Source organism: Mustela erminea, chromosome 2 (genome assembly GCF_009829155.1).
Source record: "Mustela erminea isolate mMusErm1 chromosome 2, mMusErm1.Pri, whole genome shotgun sequence".
NCBI lineage: Eukaryota > Metazoa > Chordata > Mammalia > Carnivora > Mustelidae > Mustela > Mustela erminea.
In genome coordinates this window covers 17638558-17661261 of record NC_045615.1, presented here as the reverse complement: position 1 = coordinate 17661261, position 22704 = coordinate 17638558, and the positions used below count along the sequence as shown (strand labels likewise).

At 42.0% G+C, this 22704-nt stretch overlaps 1 protein-coding gene and 1 pseudogene across 4 annotated transcripts in view; one reads left to right on the top strand and one right to left on the bottom strand.

Moving 5' to 3' along the window:
- Positions 1-20015, bottom strand: part of GAB1 (GRB2 associated binding protein 1) — a 125133-nt gene extending 105118 nt beyond the window's left edge. For 2 of the 4 annotated variants that reach the window (XM_032332381.1, XM_032332382.1), the window contains exon 1: positions 19924-20015. In XM_032332381.1, the coding sequence (XP_032188272.1) occupies positions 19924-19995 (72 nt within the window). In that variant the 5' untranslated portion in view covers positions 19996-20015. Of the gene's footprint in view, positions 1-4125; positions 4937-12889; positions 15209-19923 lie in introns of those variants that run through there. The other 2 variants (XM_032332384.1, XM_032332386.1) reach the window with 2 other exon arrangements.
- On the top strand, positions 19994-21330 carry LOC116584294 (annotated as a pseudogene).
- The last annotated feature ends 1374 nt before the right edge of the window (positions 21331-22704 follow it).

The window sequence follows — 22704 nt, the reverse complement described above, 5'->3', positions numbered from 1 at the left end:
AAAATAATAATAATAAAATAAATTGGTCTTAAGAACCAACTTTGAAGAAATAAAGAGAAAAAAAGCCCTAAGCAGGAAGAAAACCCTCTTTGGTAAGTCTATTAAGTACACATTTGACATATTACTTCAAAATCTTTCACAGGAGCAATGAGACATGGTGTTATCAGGCTGTATCTTTCTATTCTGAAGAGTAAGCAAGAAGCAGGGTTGCAAATTGGCCTAAAAAATGGAAACTACCACACAATGGAAAGCACCCACGGTTTCAACAGGTTGTAGATTCAAATGCCTCCTCGTTACCTTGTCATTCCACCCTGAAAAAAGCAATCATGGAGAATAGGTTCTATAAAAGCTCCCTGGTGGTTTTCATACTCCCTGACCTGGCCCCCAAAATAAGAACTACAGAGCTAAGCAAATGTGCTGCCTCATCTTCTTACCCTTAAAATCTGCTACATCACAATATCCAAGAACCTGGTTTCAGCTTTTATTTCCTTAACTAGTTTTAGAGCCCCAAGTTTTGGTTTCAGCCAGATGGTGTCAACAAAGTTAAAGAAGTATTTCTGGACACAGTTACAGGCCACAAAACTAGAACCTTGTAAAGATCATTTCTGTGCTCTACAGAGCTGAGCCAGGCTGGCATCTTTATGATCTGAGCATCCACAGGACAGAATTTGACTCTACAGACACCCTAGTTTATCCTGTCTGTCTTGTTCCAGCCATTGGTGTTCACACGATAAGCTTGCAGAAGAGGTTCTCCAGATCGGCCCACAGAAAGAGCTTTAGGACTAATTTTGCAAAAACCAAAGACAGGCTGAGTGGGAACTAAATCTAATCTGGGAGACATTATCAAAGGTATTTCTGAAACAAGTCCCAAGGTACATTTCCCCTCCCCGCTCCAAAAATACACAAAGATGGTGGGAAGAGAAGATCTCAAATATCTGCAGAATTAAAAAAAAAAATTGTTCTGTTGGGAGAATAAGGGAAATATCCTAAATAGCAACTTCTAAAACGTTTCCCCTCCAAGAAGCAAAAGTAAACATTTTACAGGCTCAAATCTCTATGCTCCTCTCAGAAGTTCCCATTGCTCATCTGGCAAGTATCCAAATAGCCTAGCTTCACTGGCAAGTGTTCAAATACAGTTATTCAAAATATGTTAATGAGGCTAACATGGTGCTTCCACCATGTAACCCCACCCTCCCTTTCTTTGTGCGAAGTGAACCTGTGCAGGTTAAAACAGGCGTGCCAAACACTTGCTAAGTGAGATTACTGAGTGCTGGGTAAACCACTGCCAATTTAAAATAAGCATTTAGGGAGAATGGCTAGTTCAAATGTATGCTGTCTTAAAAAATGGATATTGTGAAGTTCACTCCCACTGCCATATACCTCCCCAGGTATGAAACTATAAACACTAATGGTTTACATTCTTTAAGTACCACATTCAAAGTACCTTAAGGATTCCAAAGTACTTTGCAAGTACTCTTTATTTTTTTTTAAGATTTTATTTATTTATTTGACAGACAGAGATCACAATCAGGCAAAGAGGCAGGCGGAGGGGGGGAGCAGGCTCCCCGCTGAGCAGAGAGCTGATGCAGGGCTCAATCCCAAGACCCTGGGATCATGACCTGAGCCCAAGGAAGAAGTTTTATTAACCCACTGAGCCACCCAGGCACCCCTGCAAGTATTCTTTTAAAAATAATTTCCCAGTGAAATATTTTTAGTGGTTACACATTGTTCAGATAATAGTAACTGGAATCAAAAGCAGAACTCATAATATTTGTCAGCTAATACACCTACCTATTCAGCAATATCTCTTTAGCTGGACATCAAGTATTCCTTCTGTGTACACAAAGAAATCACAGAGCAACTAGCCAGTCATCTTTGGTTTATATATATTCTAAAAATCTCAAAATTGCCCCCACAAAAATCAGACTAGCTTAAAATTTTCATTCTTCTTTCCTCCTGCCTTCCCAAAAAGCATTTAACATGTTCCTTCATCCACACAGACATTCCACACATAGTCTGAATTTTAAAACTTAGGCCATACAGCTTCATTTTCAGTAGAACAGAAAGTTCCAGAATAATCTCAACATCGCCCAGTCCCTAAGTTAGTCCCCAGTCACCAGACCCTACACAGGAAGTCAGGATCTAGTATATTGAGTTTAAAAATTAAAGGGAGATTGGAAGGAAGGTATAAATGGGATTACATACTTACTCAGGGTGACTCATTCTCATATGCTCAAGATTAAACTGAACACTGACTCTATATCACGAAAGAATTTTTTCTCAGGGGCAGATAGGGGCATGGGATTTCCAAATGTACACTAAAGTAGGATCTTCTGTGTGGCTCAGGTGAGCAAATCCCACATAATTAACTTCCTACTACAGAGAAGGAGTAAACATAGGTGAGGTGCACAACCTTTCCAAATGGCGCTGGAATAAAGCCCCTTCAGATGTTTCCCATGCTATAAAGATTCGATGGAGAGGCAAGAGAGACTGGGGTGGCACAACACTGGGACTATAGTTAACATCACTGAACTGTGCACTTAAAAATGGGTAACAGCAAATTCCATTTATTTATTTATTTATTTATTTAAAAGGTTTTATTTATTTACTTACCTATCAGAGAGAGAGAGAGCAGAAGCATGGAGAGCTGCAGGCAGAACAGGCAGAACAGGCAGAGGGAGAAGCAGGGTCCCTGCTGAGCAAGGCACCCTATGTGGGACTCAATCCCAAGATTGTGGGATCGAATCACGACCTGAACCAGAGATAGCCGCTTTAACCAACTGTGCCACCCTGGTGTCCCATTAGTAAATTTTATATTATGTGGGTTTTTTTACAATTAAAAATTAAAATTAAAAAAAAAAAAAAAAGAGGGACTGGGGTAAATTTACCATATTGCCACTGCTCTGAGAGACAATGAAAATACTCTTAAGAGTGTCCATCTGTTCAAATGTGATAAATCACAGCAACCTACTGAAAGCAGAGGGGGAGAGTGCATATTGGGAATGGCATTGGGCTGGGCTGGAGCTTGTGCTCCTGTCTATGTCTGCCTGCAGAACGCAGCTGGCCTTGCATTCAGGGTATTTCCTAGGTCCAACTGCCTAGGACCTCATTTTTTCTCATTAGGAATAGGAAGAGCAGTAGAAATTTTTTACCCCCTTCATTACTTCAAGAAAACCTGGTCTTTATCTTTCTTGAGTTATTTTCTTCCCCCTAAGGTTTTCAATAAAAATCTCAAAGAAAATTTATTCTGCTTTGGAAATATATGGTTTAAAAACACAAGAGATTTCTACTGAAAACATACATGGAATGTTTTCAAGGCTAGAACCTTATGTGAAAGATTAAAAATATTTTAATATCCATGTTCCAATTTCCCTCCATAAAAACATATACTGTTATATATATATATATATATATATATATATAATATATTATATACTTAACATATACTATTTCTCCAACTTAGGAATAAAAGCCAATTTCCTCAAAAATTAAGTATGCACAAAACCTATCATAAAAGAATATCATTAATTGCTAAAGACCCATTAAAATTAGTAAGGAAATATTAAACATTTAAATATGTTTGAGTACTAAAAACTATACCTTAAAACATAAATAACCAAAGCATCAACATACTAAAATTTTAAGTCAATTCATGTACTTTTCCTATTCAAATATAAGTAAATATAAAATTACCATAAGGCTAAATATATACATTAACTTTAATGATAAATCATATATAAGAAATACTTCTCTTTAGTAACTTATACAAAGGACAATAAATCTGCTTACCTAAGATTTTATAACTTATTTTCCAAGTTGAGCCTAAACCAGAAAATTTTAAGTTAAAATACTCCCACTGAAATTTTATAAGCTATATATTTTTTCATGCTGCAATTGCAGGACTACTTAATGTTATGGTTCTCCCTAAGAGCATTCATCCTTGTTTTCAGCAAATATAAATATTCACTGGAAACATCTATCGATACGTTAAACAACATATGGATTAGAATAAATTACAGAAAAAAATCTGAAAAAATAGTCAGAAATATGAAGAGACTCCTAAGAAAAAAGGTTTAACCAAGTATATGATTTTAAAAGTACAGGAATGCTGGAAAATAAGGTCACCTGGAATGAAGAGAGCAAGTCGTGAGCCCTGACTTCAATTCTCTGCACACAGTAGAAGTCACAGGAGTCTAGCCTTTCTTGGTTGCCAGAGTAAGTGGTAAAAGTTGGTTCTGGGTCTCCGCGTCGAGCAATAGCTCTTCTCCTCACTTCAGGAGCCAAGTGATTTACTAACCAAACTTACTTGGACTCACAGTGCAATGAGAGGGTGTGGTAGACACTTCATATAATAACAGTAATGATACTCGACACTTACAAGGTAGATGTGGAGATTCTCTAAGATCTTGTGAGCAGACGGGAAGAGTATGTAAGAGGCTAAAGTATTTCTGGGCATTTAAATAAATGGAGAAGAGAGAGCGTGAAGGATTGGAAAAAAGAAGGGAGGGAGGAAAGATTAGCAAGCCAGTGAATACGATACCATAATGGTGAAAAGTTTTACAGAACAGTCAGGGTTGCTAGCATGGAAAAACGAACACTTTGATACACGGATGGCCGGAGCAGCATAAAGAATGATTTCATAAAAGCTGATAGCCATCCTTTTGTAAGTAACACCCCAAAACCCTTTTACTTTGGGTGGGGGGCGGTGTCAAGGGCTTTCTGCATTGTAACTGAACCGAATCATGAAGTTCTCTCAAGGAAGTTCCCTTAAGGAACTAATACGCAAAAAAACAGACATAGCTTTCTAGAAATGGAGTGAGTTCAGTAGGAAGTTGGAAATAAAGTACTTTACTTTATTCCTTTGCTAGGATTAAAAAACCACTTCTACCTAGTCCACTTCTTGACTAGTTTTCTAAATAGAGTCTGTCTTGTCCGTCTCTCTTGCTCTCTTTCTCTAAAATGGACTTTAAAATCAAATTTCAGGTCGGGGCGCCTGGGTGGCTCAGTGGGTTGGGCCGCTGCCTTCGGCTCAGGTCATGATCTCGGGGTCCTGGGATCGAGTCTCACATCGGGCTCTCTGCTCAGTAGGGGGCCTGTTTCCCTTCCTTTCTCTCTGCCTGCCTCTCTGCCTGCTTGTGATCTCTCTCTGTCAAATAAATAAATAAAATCTTTTAAAAAAAATCAAATTTCAGGTTTAAAAAGTAGATTAGAATATATACTTAAACACAGATACACAGAGGCACACAGAGACTAAAAAACAAAAGAACTTCTTTGGTGCTCTTTTATAAATCAACCACATCTCAACTAACCCAAACTAAAGTGAACCAGACATGAATAATAATGACAGTAGGAAAGAACACTTGAATTTAGAACTTTTCAAGGAAATCTGGATTTTAATAATATGCTCTCAGATCCAATAACCAGGATAACCAGAACTTCTGGTGAAGGGCTAATCCTTCTTCATATCTTTTCCCTTTGTCTTAGGCCATTCATAAACTCTTGATTCAGGAATGCACATTCTTTTTTAAATCAATAGTTACATAATACCTTCCTTGATTTAATAATGTCTTCCGAGCAACTCAGTTAGGCACTTTCTCACATTCTAACCTTTCTAAAAATTCCCTTTCACTCTGTCTTCTTCTAAGGTATGTCCCCTTTATGGGACAGTTTGATCTAAATCACTGCTAGAAATAGTAAGCACATAGCAACACAGCATATTTCCCTTATCTCTCAATAGAGAGGCTAAAGTTACTTTCTGAGTTTTGGATTTTGTCTTCCTAGCCCACTCTTCATACACATTTACTTCTACTGGATTTTTTTTCTTCTTCCTTTTTCCCTCCATGCCCAACTAAGGATTTCTCCAAGTATAATTTCAAAAAGCCACCTACATCAGAATCAGCAGGGATTTGAGGCAAAAAGTGTTTTGGACTTCAGCCTCAATCTACTAAACAGCAGAAGGTGGGTAGGGCTCAAGAATCCTCACTTTAGAAGTTGCCCAGGTGACTATAATACGTATGGAAGAAGTCTGAGAACCACTGCCCCAAAGCCTGGACTCTTTGCAAAGGACACAGGGACTCGACCAAATAATAAACAAGCACCATTAGAGTATCTGAAAAGAGAGCATTGTGGCAATTCTCTCTTCACCTTCCTTTTAAAAAACAGAGGGAAGAGGCAAGAAAGCATGGAACATGAGCTGACTATGAGACATCAGCATAAATGCGGACTCGTCAGCCCTGCTCTGTGGCTACTGCCAATTACAGTAGCCAGACCTGCAAGAGGACTGATTAAATGTAATTTATAAAAAGTAAACAAGCTGGGCGGCTTGTGAACAATGAATGGTGATACTGAAGCCAAGAGGTAATAAAAATCATGAATAAACACTTCACATCCCCCTCCCCACCCAGACAACAATTGGTTGTACTCTGGCTAGGATTAGCAAGGGCAAAAATGAGTATCTGGGTAATGATTTAAATGACAACAGACCCTTTGAGAGAGATTTTGTCTATCAAATAACCCTAGTGAAAGTTACACAGCACCAACCTCTCGTGTTCATAAGCTCAGCCACTTCAATGACTATTCTTCTTAGCCTTACTGAGGTTAAAAAAAAAAAAAAAGTTTGGTTCCAGTGCTACAACACAATCCTACAGTTGAAATATAGTTGGCCCTTGAATAACATAGGGGCTGGGATGCCAATCACCCATGCAATCAAAAATCTTGCATATAACTTCTGACTCCCCCCAAATTTAACTACTAATGGCCTCCTGTTGACCAGAGAAGACTTATCTATAAAATAGTCAATTAACACATACTTGATATGTTTTATGTATTATATATTGCATTCTTACAAGAGTACTTTTTTCTTAATTTTTCTGGTATTCTAGGTTTCTTGGTTACCTGGTTCATCTGTGAGCTTTTCTTTCTCTTTGTCTTTTTTTTTTTTTTTAGGTGGGAGGGGCAAAGAGAGGAGAGAGAGAACCTCAAGCAGGCTCCATGCCCAACACAGAGCCTGCCTGAGGGCTCAATATCACAACCCTGACATCCTGACCTGACCTGGAGTCTAAAGTCAGACACTTAAAGGACTAAGCCACCAAGGTGCCCCCGTCTCTGAGTTTTTCAAATTGTTGCAAATCTCCAAAACATTTTCCATTATACTTAATGAAAAAAGTCCACATCTAAGCGGACCAAATCTGTGCTGTTCAGGGGTCAAGTATATAGCTTTTAATGGACACGTAGGGAAAGAAACTAAATAATAAGCATGCAGAAACTAAGCTTTGTGAAGAATTTCTCTACATTAAGGTTTCTCAATGTCAGCACTACTGTTACTTTGGGCTAGATAATTCTTTGTTGGAGGGGCTGTATTGTGCAATGCAGGATGTTTAGTAGCATCCCTGCCTCTGACTAGCAGCCCAAGTACGCCTGCTGTGACAGCTAAAAATGTCTCCAGACATTTGTCCCCACAAAATTACCCCACACATCCATTAAAAACCACTGCTGGATACGGAAGCATCATGAAGAAAAGTTTGTATTAATAAAATAACTCATACAACATATTTCTGACATCATAAGAAAACTCACAATTTCTTTTAAATATATATATTTTTAAATATATATATATATAGTACATATATATTATATATACCTTTTGAGTATATCACCCTATCTTCCATATATTTTTTCCATTACTAGGAGCTAAAATACAAAATCTTAATATTGTTTAAGAAGGTATCCAAGCCATCACAAAAGGGGCACATAATAAAATAACTGTGAGTAGGCCCAAAGTATTTATGCCCATTTAACAAAGCCAACATATCCATCAGGCACAGAAGGCACAATGCCCATGAGAAGTGTTTTTATATTAATTTATTTTAAAGTCAGGATAAAAAATGAATATAACAATAACAATACCAATACCAGCTTGGAACTTACTCATCTTTATAGTGACACACTTGTAAAATACAACTTTTATTCTTTTTTTTTTTTAATAGAGGAAGGGAAGCCCATGAAGGCAAAAGTACCTGGGGTTCACTAGGCACCATATGGCCCCACTATCTGAATGGGTAGTAAGCAATTAAAACAAGCATGTATGATCAGGTGTGACAGGCACCATGCTATGGAAACGGAAGAGTATCAAAGGAGGATTAAACAGATGCTGGCAACCCACTGTGTCTATGTGTGAGAGTGGTGGGAGTTCAAAGGAGGCTTCAGGGGCAGAGAACAAGCAGAAGTTAGCCTGGTTGTGCTGGCAGATGGGAGGACCAAAAATTCTGGAGAAGAAGAGAGCAGGGCAAAGGCCAGACTGACAGATCGATCACAAGACCAGTGTGGGATGTGGAAGTTCAGAAGAGCTGAAGCGGAGTGCGAAGGTAGCGACAAATACTACGGGAGGCCCACAAGGGCACCCCATCACAATGGGCCTTGCAAACTGAGAAGAGGTTTGGGCAAAGGCCAAAGGAACTGCTTAGAGTAGCTTCAAACTGGGAGCGGTATGCTCAGATTTGTGTTCCCGAAGGCCACTCTGGCTGCCTTAATGAAGACAGTTTGGAAGAATGGAAGGAGAGAGGCCACTGGCTACTGCCTCAATCCAGAAGTGAGATTGAGAGAGATCATGCACATGCATGCAGGGGGATGAGGTAAGGAGTTGGGGCAGTGGAAGAGGACGAAAAAATCTTAAGCAGGCTTCATGCCCAGCAGGGAGCTCCACAAGGGGGGCTGGATATCACAACTCTGAGATCATGACCTCAACTGAAACCAAGAGTTGGACGCTTAACCAATCGAGCCATGCAGGGGCCCCTTAAAGAGATATTTGGGAGGTAAAACTGATAGGACTTGTCACTGGGTATGGAGAATGAAGGACAGATAACACGAAAACACCTCTGCACAAGTGATGGTGGAGGCACTGACTGAGGGACCTCCAGGTAGAGGGAGTGGATAAGGCTGGCTGTGGATATGCTGGGGCTGGATTGCTGTGGGGGATCTATGTAGTTATGGATCTAAGCAGTTAGATGTGGACTGAGAAACAGACTGAGATAACACCCTTGAATCACCATCGTATGATTCAAGGCCATTTAAGATGGGGGGGGGGGCACCTGGGTGGCTCAGTGGGTTAAGCCGCTGCCTTCAGCTCAGGTCATGATCTCAGGGTCCTGAGTCCCACATCGGGCTCTCTGCTCAGCAGGGAGCCTGCTTCCCCGACCCCCACCTCTCTCTGCCTGCCTCTCTGCCTACTTGCAATCTCTCTCTCTCTCTTTGTGTCAAATAAATAAATAAAATCTTTATTAAAAAAAAAAAAAATCCAGAGAAGGGCTTTAAAGGTTAGGGGAAAATGCAAGGTTATAGTGTAAGTTTATAAGAATTCTGCAGAAACTGAGAGCCCAGACCTTTTATCAAATTTTCAAAGGGATTCCTGAACTCACATATTTTGAAGCAGCAACCAACAGCATGAAATGGGAGACAAGGCCCATGCAGTGCTGGTACTAGAATGCTGAAGAACTCCCATACATAAGAAGACTAGAGCCCAGTATTAGGAAAGCACAGAAAGAAGATTTTGAGAAGAGAGACTGGTTGTTTCTCCATCAATGTAGTCAGGAGTTCCATGAAAAGTAAGAACTAAAAAGTTCAAATCTAGTTCTGCTATATCTGGCAACCAGGAGGTCATTGGGGACCTCAGAGCAAACTGTTTAGGAAAAGGACACAGACTCTATTCCATTAGGAAATGAGCAGCAGGTGGTAGCAGCCAAGTGTACAAAACCCACTCAAGAATCTGGCTGGGGGTGGGGTGCCTGGGTGGCTCAGTCGTTAAGCGTCTGCCTTCGGCTCAGGTCATGAGAGTCCTGAGATCCCAGGGTCCTGAGATCGAGTGCCGCACTGGGCTCCCACTCAGCGGGAGGCCTGCTTCTCCCCCTTCCCACTCCACTTGCTTATGTTCCTTCTCTTGCTGTCTCTCTCCCTCTCTGTTAAATAAATAAATAAAATCTTAAAAAAAAAAAAAAATCTGGCTGAGGGCACCTGGCTGGCTCAGTCAGCAAAGCATGCAACTCTTGATCTCAAAGTTGTGAATTCAAGCCCCACACTGGGTACAGAGCCTACTTTAAAAAAAAAAAAAAAAAGTCTGTCTAGGGAAGGAAGAATAGAAAGAGTCTCATTCTAGCTCCTGCTTTGAAAACAGAATCCATTGTTTAAGATCCTGGTGAGAAATCTCTAACCACCTTCAGTAAGACTTCTCAGAGTCCCTTCTGCTAAATTCTTCTAGAGTCTTATCTCGAACATCACTGATCATAATATAATTTGCAATACTAAGTGCATCCTATGTAGCATATAAACTCCCAAAAAATGGAGACAGCCTCTTGGTCCTCTTTTTCTGAATTCTTCACAGTACTTTTTCATAGCAGGCATTCCCTCAGTGACTGGAGGGATATGAACCAAGGGATGAGAGATCTGGCTCTGCCAGAACAGCTAGTTAACATGTAGGACCTGGGACAAATCAGTTAGTCTCCAAGAGGCTAATTTTCACTCCTTATAAAAAGTGGAGGTTGGATTCTTGACTAGGGAAGAAGGAGATCCGTGTAATTGGGAAAGATACTTAATATAGCTTTTTTTTGGTAATGTAAATCATAGAAAGAAAAACTGGATAAAAAGTCAAAAGAGAGCCAAATGACACATGAAAGAGAAATGGGTTAGAAACATTGAAAAACACTGTACTAGACGATCTATAATTTTAGGTTTAAAACTGTATTATTATCTGCTCATATTGTTCAAGAGATCATGCAAAGTATCACACAGTACCTTTAGACACAGAGAACAAATGCCATCTTTGTCCTCTGGAAACTAATATCCTATTACAAACACTAAAAAATGATAACTGAAGCCATAATTTTCTTTGTAAACAGATCGTGTATATGTACCTTCTACTGTGTATACTGTGGGTCATTATGAAAATCACCTGGAAAAATATATCAAATACAAAAATAAATTACGATTGCTTTTCCTTTTTTGACTACTTACTTAAGTGAAGAAAAAGGAAAAAAAGGAATACTAATCAAAAGCACCAGTTTAATTTTGCACCCTGTTCTTCGGAGATAAATGACCTATATACCCAGTGAAGATTACTCAGAAGGCTTTTGGTTTTATGTAACAGCATCACTAGGATCAAATTACCTCCCTAAATACTTTGCATTCTTGTTCAGTATTTCCTTCTACCTTTTCTCAACACTTCAAACATTCAAATCTGAAACTGTCAAGGAGAACTTGTAAAATTTAATACTCCTACACAAATTTGGGGTCAATTATAACGTTGCCGGAGGGAAGGGGGTTCAAATAATAACTCCTTAACTGAATGAGGTGATCATTCCTCTTCAAGATCTACCTAACGCCATTGGAATTCAAAACACTGGAGGGAGCATTTTACCAAGTGTTTCTCTTTCAAGAGTGGAAGATTAAAAGTTCTCTCGCACTAATCAACTGGTCATCCCTCCAACTAGAAGCACTTTCATCTTGGCTGCTGTGACTCTGGCCAAGGCACTAATGGGAATATGTGATGGATCGGAATTGAGAAAGCACACCAGGTACTTAATTCTTTAATCAGGTAGTCATCTGGGGAGGAGTTCTGCTACTCGGAAAGTGGCCTGACCACATTTCCCAATACAGTAGTAACTTAAAACTGCATTTCAGGAGAGGAAAACAATCTACATGCTAGGTGGAACATTATTACTCCTAGTCTTGATTACTACATTACAGGGTCAGAAATAACTCCCCCCTTTTAGAGAAAAGATGAAAGAATGTGTGTGTAAAGATTCTAACACAAATACTCTGTGATACTGGTGGCCAGGCTCACATTACAGAGAGAGAAATGAAAACAAAGAGAAAAGAGCAAGAGGGTAGATAGAGATCCACGGGACAAAGAGTGCTTTTACCTTTCTCCCACTTAAAAAAAAGTTAGCAAATAAAATGTTATAGCAACTAGGTAACTGATGTACTAAAAACAAAAAATAAAGAGGCCCCTGGCTGGTTCAGTCAGTAGAGCATGGGACTCTTGATCTCGGGGTTATGAGTTCGAGCCTCACACTGGGTTTGGAGATTACTAAAAAAAAAAAAAAGTAAGTAAACTAAAAACAAAACAAAAATAAAAACAAGAACAAGAACAACAGATTGAGTCCCCAACCTTCTCCTCAGAGCTAATGTCCTATGTCCTCATTTCACAAAAGCAAACCTTGACTAAAATTATATTTACCTGCTTCCATCATGTATACTAACTAAATATCTGTAGGCAAGTGACAAATATTCGACTCAACCAAGCAACAGGAAAGTAATGTACAAAGCCACGGCGTCAACTGACATTTTCCCCTTCTTCAGACTATGGCTGCCCTCCTCTCACTTTTCTCTTGAAATGTAAAATGGAATGTTGATGTTTTCTTTTTTCATGTGTGGCGTTCTTAAAGAACGTATAAAACTGTTTTCAAAAAAAATTTAAACCACACAAGTCAAAGAAAAATAAAAAAAGGAAAAGAAAAACAATGAACAGGATAGTTAAAGCAAAGTTTAATATTTTTCTTCCTTTAAAAAAAAAATGACCTAAGAATTTTACATTGAAAAGAAATATTTGGACTCTCCGTATATTGTTTTTAATTCATGGAACAATGTAGCTATTTGTTTTTTTCCCTTTAGGACTTTTTTTTTTTCTTTTTGAACACAGGGAATTATTTAGGCCAAGTATGAATTCAAAGTAAAAAGTTGAGAGAAAAAAGAAATACCACCATAAGAAAATCTCATGGTGAATTTGGCATTCTTTCCAGTATATAAAAATAAAACTCAGTTTAGAAGTATGATAAAAATTTCTGAAATACACATAAAGACAAGAACAGTTAAATGGTAGAAAAAATTTAAGATAACTCACATTTCCCCTTCTAGAAGCTCTATTTCGTGCAACTTACATCTTCATGTGCAGTTTGCATAGAGCAGCTCTGCTAAAAACAACCACATGGAAAATTTTTGTTCCAGATAATACTGCAGGACAGGGCTTGGCAGCTACAAGTTGTAATCAGAACGTTTCAAGAGCTAATGTAACAGAGATAACAACCAAACATGCGTTCGGTGCTCAGCGGTAACTACTTTTCACAAAGCAGGCTGCAAGAGGGTCAAAAGCTGTTTGGTTCTACTTCATGTGCCTTCAGCAATGAGAATTATTCTCTTCAGTTAGAGAGTTTTGCGCCTATGAATAAAAGAACTGCTGAAAATATAAAAGATTCCCTTTTCCAGTTCAGGCATTCTTATATTATTTAAGGGGCTTACACATATAAGCCTGGAATGGTCAAAGTGACTAAAGTGACTTTTCCCAGTACTTCCACAGGCCTGAACTGCCACCTCCTATTCTGTAAGACTCCCTGCCATCTACTTGGCAACTGAAGAGGCTACTTATTTAATGGATGTGGAAATCCACTGTACAAAGAACCACTTTTCCCCAGGAGTAATCTGAAGAAGAAAAGAATGCTAATTTTATTTGTGCTTGTAGCCAAAGAGGAGAGAATAAAGAAACCTGTGACTTGATAAGTTTCCTGTACTCAAAGCCCTAGACTGAGATAAAAGGACTCACAGAAATGTTGTGACTTCAAGCCAAAGTTCAAATGGCAAACTAAGATGAAGCTCTAACTTCGTGGAAATTAGCCACCATGTTAATTTGAGGAATGTGAAATGAGAGAAACCCCTCCATCAACAGTCAGAGGGGGTTTAATGAGACCCAATGGTGTTATTCTCTTTCCTCCAACACTAGCTGGCACTCACACAGCTGGGCTAAGATGGCTTCCAAAGTCCAAAATAAGACACTAGCCCAAGGGAGTACTGGCCCTCCTGCTGGAACTCAGGAGCAAATGAATCAAAGGCTCTTTTATTCTCCCTCCCACCAGAACATGCTCCCTCTCTGTTGTAAACTAAATGCTTGCCAGAATGAATTATTTAGCTCAAAACAGACATAAAGAAATTCTTAAATAACACATGTCCCTTGGAATTTTAATAAGTTCAGGTGACCAAACAAGTTGTTTTGTTTGCTTGTTTCTTGTCTGACACATAATATTCACTTGTGGTCAGGATCCCATCAGGAGCATTAGGTCATGGCAGAAACAAACTTCTCAAACCATACTTTACAGCTGACATCCAAACTCCAGGCTTGAAACTTAGGTGTTCTAAAGCTGTTCTCTTCCCTAGGATGTCTAAACTCAACACAAAGTCTTTGTTCTTCCTTTAAAACCAGGCTTCCCTTGGGATTTACTATTTCTGCCAGCAGGACCTCAGTTCTTCCAAGAACAGAGCCTGAAAAGTCGTTTGTGAATCCTCCCCTGGCAGCCCCCCCCCCCCATTCGCCTCTCAGTTTGAACTCTTAAGCAATTATAGACTGAATCATTCACCTGGCAAGTAATCATATATGGTCTTATAACATATGTCTTGTAAAACAATTTAAATGTAGGTGCATTTACAGCTTGTCTTCACAGATAGATTAGAAACTCCTTGAGGGCAGGGAGCAGGCCTTTCCCTCCACTGTATTCCACACATGACACATTACAAAAGCTCCAGAAATACTAGTTGATTTATTCAGTCAACAGATACTTGCACTTCTATTCTGAGCCAGGCACAGCGCTGGGTACTGGAGACACGAAGACACTGTGACACTCAGGGCAGCAACTTCACAGCCTTGTACGCAGTGAGCCTGTGTTCTATTAAGGCAAATGCTAGAGAGTCCCCAAACTGCTTAAGCAGTTCCTCATACATTCACTAAACTATTTAAAATGAGCAAGAAATTAAAATTTATTTCCCAAAAAGGAGGCTTCTAATAAGAAGCTCCTCCCCTTTGCCTCTCACTTCCAAAGAAATGTCTATGGAATGTTAAGCCACAAGAGAATTTAGAATCTAGATCTGCATGCCCCTTCCCCATTTTACAGATGAGGAAACTGAGGGTCAGAATGGTCAAAGAATCACCTAGATAACGCAAAGTCAATCTAATCCTGCATCCTGACACTCAGTCCAGGATTCCTTTCACAGTAGCTCAATTTACTTCAAATCCTTCACAAATAAAGTAGTAGTCTACCTGCTGTGATGTGCCTTCCCCTGTGTTAGTTTCTGTAAGAAAATTAGGAGTGATAGCACTCAATGTTTTGAATCTATCACTCTTAAACTTCTTCAATCTGCAAATTATCAAGGCCTTATCTACATATTTTTATGTTAACTACAAAATATGGAATTCTACTGGGGCACCTGGCTGGCTCAGTTGGAAGAGCATATGACTCCTGATCTCAGGATCATGAGCTAGAGCCCCATGTTGGGTACAGAGATTACTGAAAATAAACTTTAAATAGATACATACATATGGAATTTAGTCATAAAAAAGCTTCGATGCTTTATTTTTAAAGCAGGCTTAATAACTACACAACACACTGAGACAACCAATTCAGCTGTCAACAAGATTATCCAAGTATAACTCTTATCATATTATTGTATTTTGATCAAAGATGATCTTTTTAAAAAACTTAAAATCAAATTTTCAAAACAGCAGAATTCTAAAACTACCCTCCAAACTGATACAACTTTCTAATGATAATTTTAAATCCCAAAGAAAACAATCAGATTTAGGAACTCAGCAAGTTTTACATGGAGAGTTTTATACTCATCATTAAGTCCAGGCATAATGAAACAATGAACAATCAACTATCAACCACCTATCATGAAGGCTTAATGTAATTAGTAGTTGATGATCTTTGTTAACAGAAACAGTGTTCCTGCCACAGGAGAAAAGGTAAAAAGAAAACATTCCATGGACATTTACTATCCTGAGGTTTTCAAGAAAAAAATTACTTCAACAGAATAATTATGGTCCTTCAATCACTAAGTAAAAGCTTCAGAGAGTCCCTTTACTGCTACTAGTAATTACAAAAAAAAAAAAAAAGTACAGAAGAGTTTACAGACATCACATCACAATCCCATTTGCTGTAGTGGCACTACTGAGCAGTGACCTAATGCTTAGCACAGATCCTGGGCAGTCCCTGAACAAGGAGATGCTAACTCTGCCTGCTTGTGCTCCTGTCCTCCATGTAAGATGTGAGGTGCCCACCCAGAGAAAGAAGCTATTTCTGTTTCTAGGCCCATTTCCAAAACCAGGGGCAGTTCTGGAAGTCCAGACAAGAACCATCCTATTAACTGACAGCTGAAGAGTGGAGCCCAAGCTGGGTGCAGATTCCAAACCAGAGAACTGGCCGAGGTCTTGCTCCCAGACTGGCTGGCAGCTCACAGGCCACCTTGGTCTGGCCTCAGAAGCAGGTTCTCCTGCTGAGATTACACACCTGCCCAATGCTGACAGCTGGGCCATGGAGGAGCCTGAACCTGGTGTCCAGACTTGAGATAGGCCACAGGGAAGCTCCTCCTGCAGAGATATGGTGATAGCCAGCTGGCTTGAATCAATCCTTTGTTTTCAGACTTACATTTCATCTTGGCTGAAATTTCAAGTAGTGATGAAAATCCTACCATTATTTCAAATAGCTGATTTGTCTTTAAATAACTTCTTAAAAATCTGAGCACCACTGTTGAGTGCATACTACCAAGAGTTTACTTGTTTTCTGCAACCCTAGTGATGGTGATCTGTATATGTTTCCACTGAGGTCCTTAAAGTGAAAAAGCAGCTGTTTAATATACAACATGGGAAAAAAACAAAACATAGTGGTAGCAAAATTGAAAGAAAGCATGAACATTTTCACCTCCACTTTAAGTAGACTTCAAAAAATTCAGAGGATGAAATACATAGAAGAGGTTCTTACCCTTCTGCAAATAGATAGAGAAAAAAGTAAAAAGAGATGAAAAGGCTAGAGAATATACACACTATTCCAGACTTTCTCTTTTCATGTCCCTTTCACTCTTTCTAGGAAACTTAAGAAAAGCTTTCGTACCAGAGGAACACACTAGTGTGCAAAGACAATGCTGTGTGAGTTGACTATGAAATAGTGAACATAAAAAGGAGTTGTAAATGGAATGCACTGAAGCCATAACGTGAGATGACTTTAAAGATAAAAACTAAAACAATTTCTTGTCATGTAAAAGCCCTTAAGTACCATCTTAATCGTTTGGACTACCCTATAAATACTGTAAACAGTGAGACAACTGTTGAAATCCCATGGGCCAAATGCTCCCCAAAAGAATCAATGTCCAAACTCCCTAACATCTCATTAACAATCTCAATACCATTCATCCAAGATATCTTTTCACAGCAAATCCATTCATTAAAAACCATTATCAAGCAACATTTTGTCTGCTGGATGGCCAAAAATGTTTCCTTTTACCCTTTATTTTCATAAAGATTTTACATGAAAAGAAAACAAGAATCGAAAATGGATGAATATATGCATGTCTTTGAGGGTCAAAGCTGCTTTAGCAAAAAACAATCTGAATTGGACATCAAAGCCTAAAGATCGATAATCTGGAAATGTCAAAAACTTCTGGGCAACCAACTTGACAGCTAAACTATAAAATAGTCCTCATTCTAACTTACAATACTCTAGTCATCCTCTGGGACCCCTTAAATTCTGGTAGCCACCCTGCACACTGTTTTCCTGGGCCATATCCATGTATAAAGAAAACACTAGTACTCAGCCAGGCAAGAAAAACACCACCTCCTCCAAGCTGTTGGGCATATTCTTCCCCCTGCTGAAAACAGTTTAGGGAGCCCGCTATCTCTCAAAAGTATCCCTATGGTTTCAGACTACAATGAGCTTATTCCTCAAAACATCTATTTAAAAAATAAATAAATAAATAACAGTCAGCTTTGGCAAAAGATCTGAAACCACTTTATGCTGTTGGCTCATTTCACATATTGTCTCATTTCTCTGAAAACTCAGAAAGCCGCTTGGAGGGCTTATGTTTCTTTAGCCTACGCATCTTATCCCCCAACTTGCTTCTTCCTTGCATTCTCAACTAATATTCACAGACTCCTAGAACGTTATAAACTGAAAGGAACTTTAAAGATGACTTAGTCTGAGCTCCACTTGAACTAGATGAGTCATTAACCTTTTATAGCAGTTAGGCAGATCTGGGTTCAAATCCTATGGCACATTCTGGTTACTGAAACTGTTTTCTCATTTGTTAAACAGAGATAATACCTACCTCATAAAACTGTTGTAATGAGTAAATGAAATAATACATATTTGGGGGTGCACTTTCCATTTTCTTCGTCCTTGCTAAGACAATCTTTTCGGCCGATTTTCTTCTTAAATTATATAACATTAAATTGCAAACCCACTAGGCAGGGCTTCTTTCCCGCTATATTTTCTAATCTTATGATGCCTTGTCCAGGGGCAGGCATCTTTTGAGAGAGCCATAAACCAACCATGTGAAAGAATGTGTTACGCCTCTAAAATCACTACTTATTTAAGCAACTATACTGTCTTTTAATTTCCTCCTAGAACTTCATTAGGTCCACGTGTTTTCTAAACTGTGCCTCTCAAAACAAATTCACCTATCTCTCTACTCCCTATTTTCACACACGTACAACCTTTTTTTTGGAACTAAAGAACTAAGTAAACCACGGCCCCCCACAAATGTTGGAAGAAAGTTGCATCTCTATCAGAACATTCAGGAAACTCTGATAAGTAAAGAGACGGGATCTGGAAGGGTTCAAGTTTCTTAGGATGTGTGGCATCAAATTCTTAAATAAGAATTACTTGTCTATAACAAATGCTGGCAGAAAGTGAACCAGAAACTCTCTGGTGAGTCGGTGCAGTTAAACACCGCACTTCATTCACTCCACGATCCAAGCAGTGACTAGTAAGATTAATTTGGGTCCTAATTCTGGGTGTAGATATTGTTCAACAAGAAGTAAGTTCCATTGGAAGTGCCGGCTCCTGACAGTAGATTTGTATTTAAGGAGGCACATATTTGGTTTTGAAAACACATTTTACTAGAAAAATATTGGTTCCATACGCCGGGACAAACGTCATTTCTTTCCTTTGCAGAGGGAAGCGACGAAAGAACCAACGAGCGAGAAGGGGTAAGAATCTAGACCCCTGAAGAAGGCATAGATTTCCACCAAAGTGAGGCTGGTTCTTTCAAGGAATATTTTTCCTAACAGCTAAAAATGGTTTAACACATAATCAGCATCTTGTATCAATTACACCAATGCCATTTAAGTAACCCTGGTGGCCTGGGAAAGGACCGCAACACACAGAAATCCTACGGGCCTCAGCTGTCCCCCCTCCTGCGAGGCTTGACAGCGCGTCCAAGGCGCCCAAATACCAGCCGCCAGGCTCCCCCCAGCGCCCTCCTCTCGCAGCAAACTGCCAAGGCTCTCGGGCCAAACCCCGCCGTCCCTCGATTCAAAACCGCGAAAATGCGAACCCTGCTAGGCAAACGGCAGGGCGCGTAGTTAACTTTTCTTTCCCTTTTGCACGGATATGAGATGCTGGTTTCTAATACCAACTTCTCAGGTCCACAGTCCACTGTGGCCCGCACCTCGGCGGGGGAAGACGAGATGAAAGCGCCGACCGAAGAGAGAGCCGCTGAGTTCTAAAACCTCACTGGTTTCTCGGTTGCGGGAAACTCAGTGTTCAGCAGCCCCATGATGATCAAACGCAGACATAAAGAAAGAAGAATGCTCTTCCCCTCACCTCTGCTACTAGGAGTAGTAAAAACATGCAGCAGGCATTAGGTGGAAATCCCGGGCCCTCCCACGGGCCGATGAGGCCCGCACGGCAGGCCGTCTGGAAGCTGGAGGAAGAAAGTTAGCCGGCCAAGTGGAGGGAGGCCGGGGCGTGAGCTCTACAGCCTCGGTGCCCGAGCCTGCCGGGGAAGGCGCCGAGGGGAAAGAGATGGGGGACTAAGTTGAAGAACCCGCCCCGCGCGCGGCCGGGACAGCGGTGCGGGCGGGGAGGCCCAAGGAGAGGCGGCCGAAGCTCTACTTACATAACGCTTCAACTTCTTCTCCGGGGGGGACTTGCGGAGCCATCCGGAGCAGACCACTTCGCCGCCGCTCATGGTGCGCGCCTCTCCGGCTGCCGGCCCGGCAGCTGAGGGGCGGGCGGGCGCGCTCCCGACACAGCCGACGCCCGCCGGCAGCGCAGCGGCCAGAGCCTAGCTCCTTCGAGGCGCAGCCGGGGCCGGACGGGACGCGCGGGCTACGCGCCGCGCTGGCTGTGCGCGTCCGAGCGTCTCCCACGCGGGTCCGCGGACGGTGAGCAGAAGCTGGCAGCGTCTCCGAGGCCGACACCTCGGAGCCGGGGCAGCTGTCGGGCCGAGGGCGCCCGGGCCTCCCTTCAGTGCGCCAGCCTAGCCGCCAGGCGCGCCGTCCCGCCGGCCGCCTCAGCAGCGCTCCGGCACAGCGAGACTCTGCCCCAGCACGGAGCCGAGCCTCGGTCCCCTGCGCTCCGCCCCCTAAGAACAGGACCTCCCCGGGCGCTTTCCGAAAGACACTACGTTGCACGCGCGCGCACACACTCTCTCACACACACACTCACTCACTCACTCACACAATGCCCCCGTGCGGCGCCCACTCCGGATCGCCCCTTGGTTTCGGTGCGCCCGGCGCGATCCTCCCCTTCCTCCTCCTCGGGAGAGGGTGGGTCACTTCTCCGCGGCGCCCGGGAAAGAGCGGGGGACGGAAGGAGGGAAAACGGAAATCGCGAGGGTCTCGTGCGGGCTCAGGGCAGGTCCCGGGCTACGCAGGGAGCCGCCGTGGTGGCAGCGAAACGCGGGGCGTCGCTGGGCGGCAGGAGCTGGGCAGGGCGCAAGTCCCGCGGGAGGGTGGGTCCGCTCTCGCCGCCGCCGGAGAGGGCGGGGAGCGGCGGAGGAACCAGGCACTCGGCGCTTGGCTTCGGAGAACGACCCCACTGTCCCGTCCCCTCCCGCTCTAGCGCCGCTTCCCCGGCCGCGGGGCGCGCGGTAGGCTCAGAGCGGCCGGGCCTCCCCGTTCCCTCTCCCTTTCCTCCTTCCCCTCCCCCGTTCGGGCCGGCTCCGGTTTCTGCCTAGACTTTCTCTGAAACTCCGGCGGAGCGCTTCCAGCCAAAACAACAAGGGCCGGGGGCGGAGGGAGCGGACGGAGGGAGGGAGCGAGAGAGGGAGGGAGCGGGAGTCCGAGAGGCACCCTGGGATCTGTAGTTCGGGAAGCTGGAACGGGGTCCTCGGCCGCCCTGCCTCGGCGGGGGCGGCGGCGGGGCCGGAGCCCCCAGCCGGCACCTGGCGGGGGAAGGCGGACGAAGCCTTGGCGAGACCAGGGCCGCCGGGGCTCGGGCCCTGGGAGGCCTGAGGAATGTTCGAGTATCAGTTTGTGGTTTGCCATGTATCAGTTCAGAGTTTGTAGTAGATCGGGGGGGGGGGGGGGGTTCTCTACTTGACAGCCTGCAATCAAAACCGGAGGCTGCGACCCCGAGGATCCGGGCCAGGGAGACTTAAGGCCCGGGACCAGAGGAGAGAGGGTGAGGGGGCAGCGCGCGCCGGCGACTAGCCTGGTGGGGAGGTCGGGGAACCTACCCGGGCTGGCGTGGACGGGTCCCCGGAGCAGGCCTACCAGGGCGGTAGGGGCGCTTAGTGGGGCCAAAGCATTTGACTGAGTCTTTGTGTGGGACATTTGGAAGTCTCACACTCCCGCCGTTTGTTTCCAGTTTCTTCCACTTGACGTTGTATTTGTTTAAAATCTACCCTTGGAATGTTGGTCTAGAACAGGGGGCATTACTGGATGTCCTACTTCTATTTGCCTACTTGTGTGTGTGTGTTACAGTTATGACTCCGGGTCCTGAGCTTACCATTGTCCTATAATAGAAATATCTTTCCCAATTTACTTATGAAAAACAAAGCCCCCAAACAATCTTCAGAAGGTAATATAAAGAATCAGATGAAAGTGCTCAAAATATTAGGAGGTAAGTTAAGACGGGCATTTGCTTATTAACACGGCATTCATATTCAGGATTTCCTCTCAGTTTGAAAAAGTGCAATTGCAGTTAGGTGCTGGGGTAGCGACAAAGATCCCTGCACTCAGGAGGTGACATTCCTGTTGTGGCATAGGATCTTAAAGAAAAGGTCAACAGAAGTACAGATTGTGATAACTGTTGTGCCCTGAGGCAAACAAATATAGTAAAGTGAAAAAATAACTGGGGTGGGCTCAGTCAGATGGGGTGAGAGGTGAGACTCCCTTGAAGAGATATTTAGATGGAGATTTGTAAGATATTGTGAAGAGAGACTCCCAAGACTTGTTTTTTGAAAAGATAAAAGGGATAAGCTTGACCAGGGCAGAGGGAAAGAACTAGCAAGGGAACTTGTTGTTTTTCTTAAATTTTAAGGCTTTTTAGAATGCCAGTGATTGTCATTTTTACAGCAGCTAATAAACCAGAGCAATTCTTTTAAGTGTGTGAATGCAGATTTTGTCACAAGTCCAAAGGAAAATAAATCATTGAATTTGTTTTCCACTTCTCCCATAGGAAGTGTGTATGTACACTGAGTCAAAAGCATTTATAATTAACATTCATAACATTCAGATTAGTTCACTGTTGGCTTTAGAAAATTCATCACTGTCTCCACTCCTGTTATAAAGCCTTTCTAATGGAAAATTATAATATATCTTGTACTTAGCTTTTGGAAGTTCCAGTAATCTTTTTGTTATTTCAAATAAGAGATTCAGTTATCTCATTTCTATGAGATAGAATATTTGAAGAAATCTTTAAGTATTTTCCCTGTCTTCAACTGTGTTGTTTT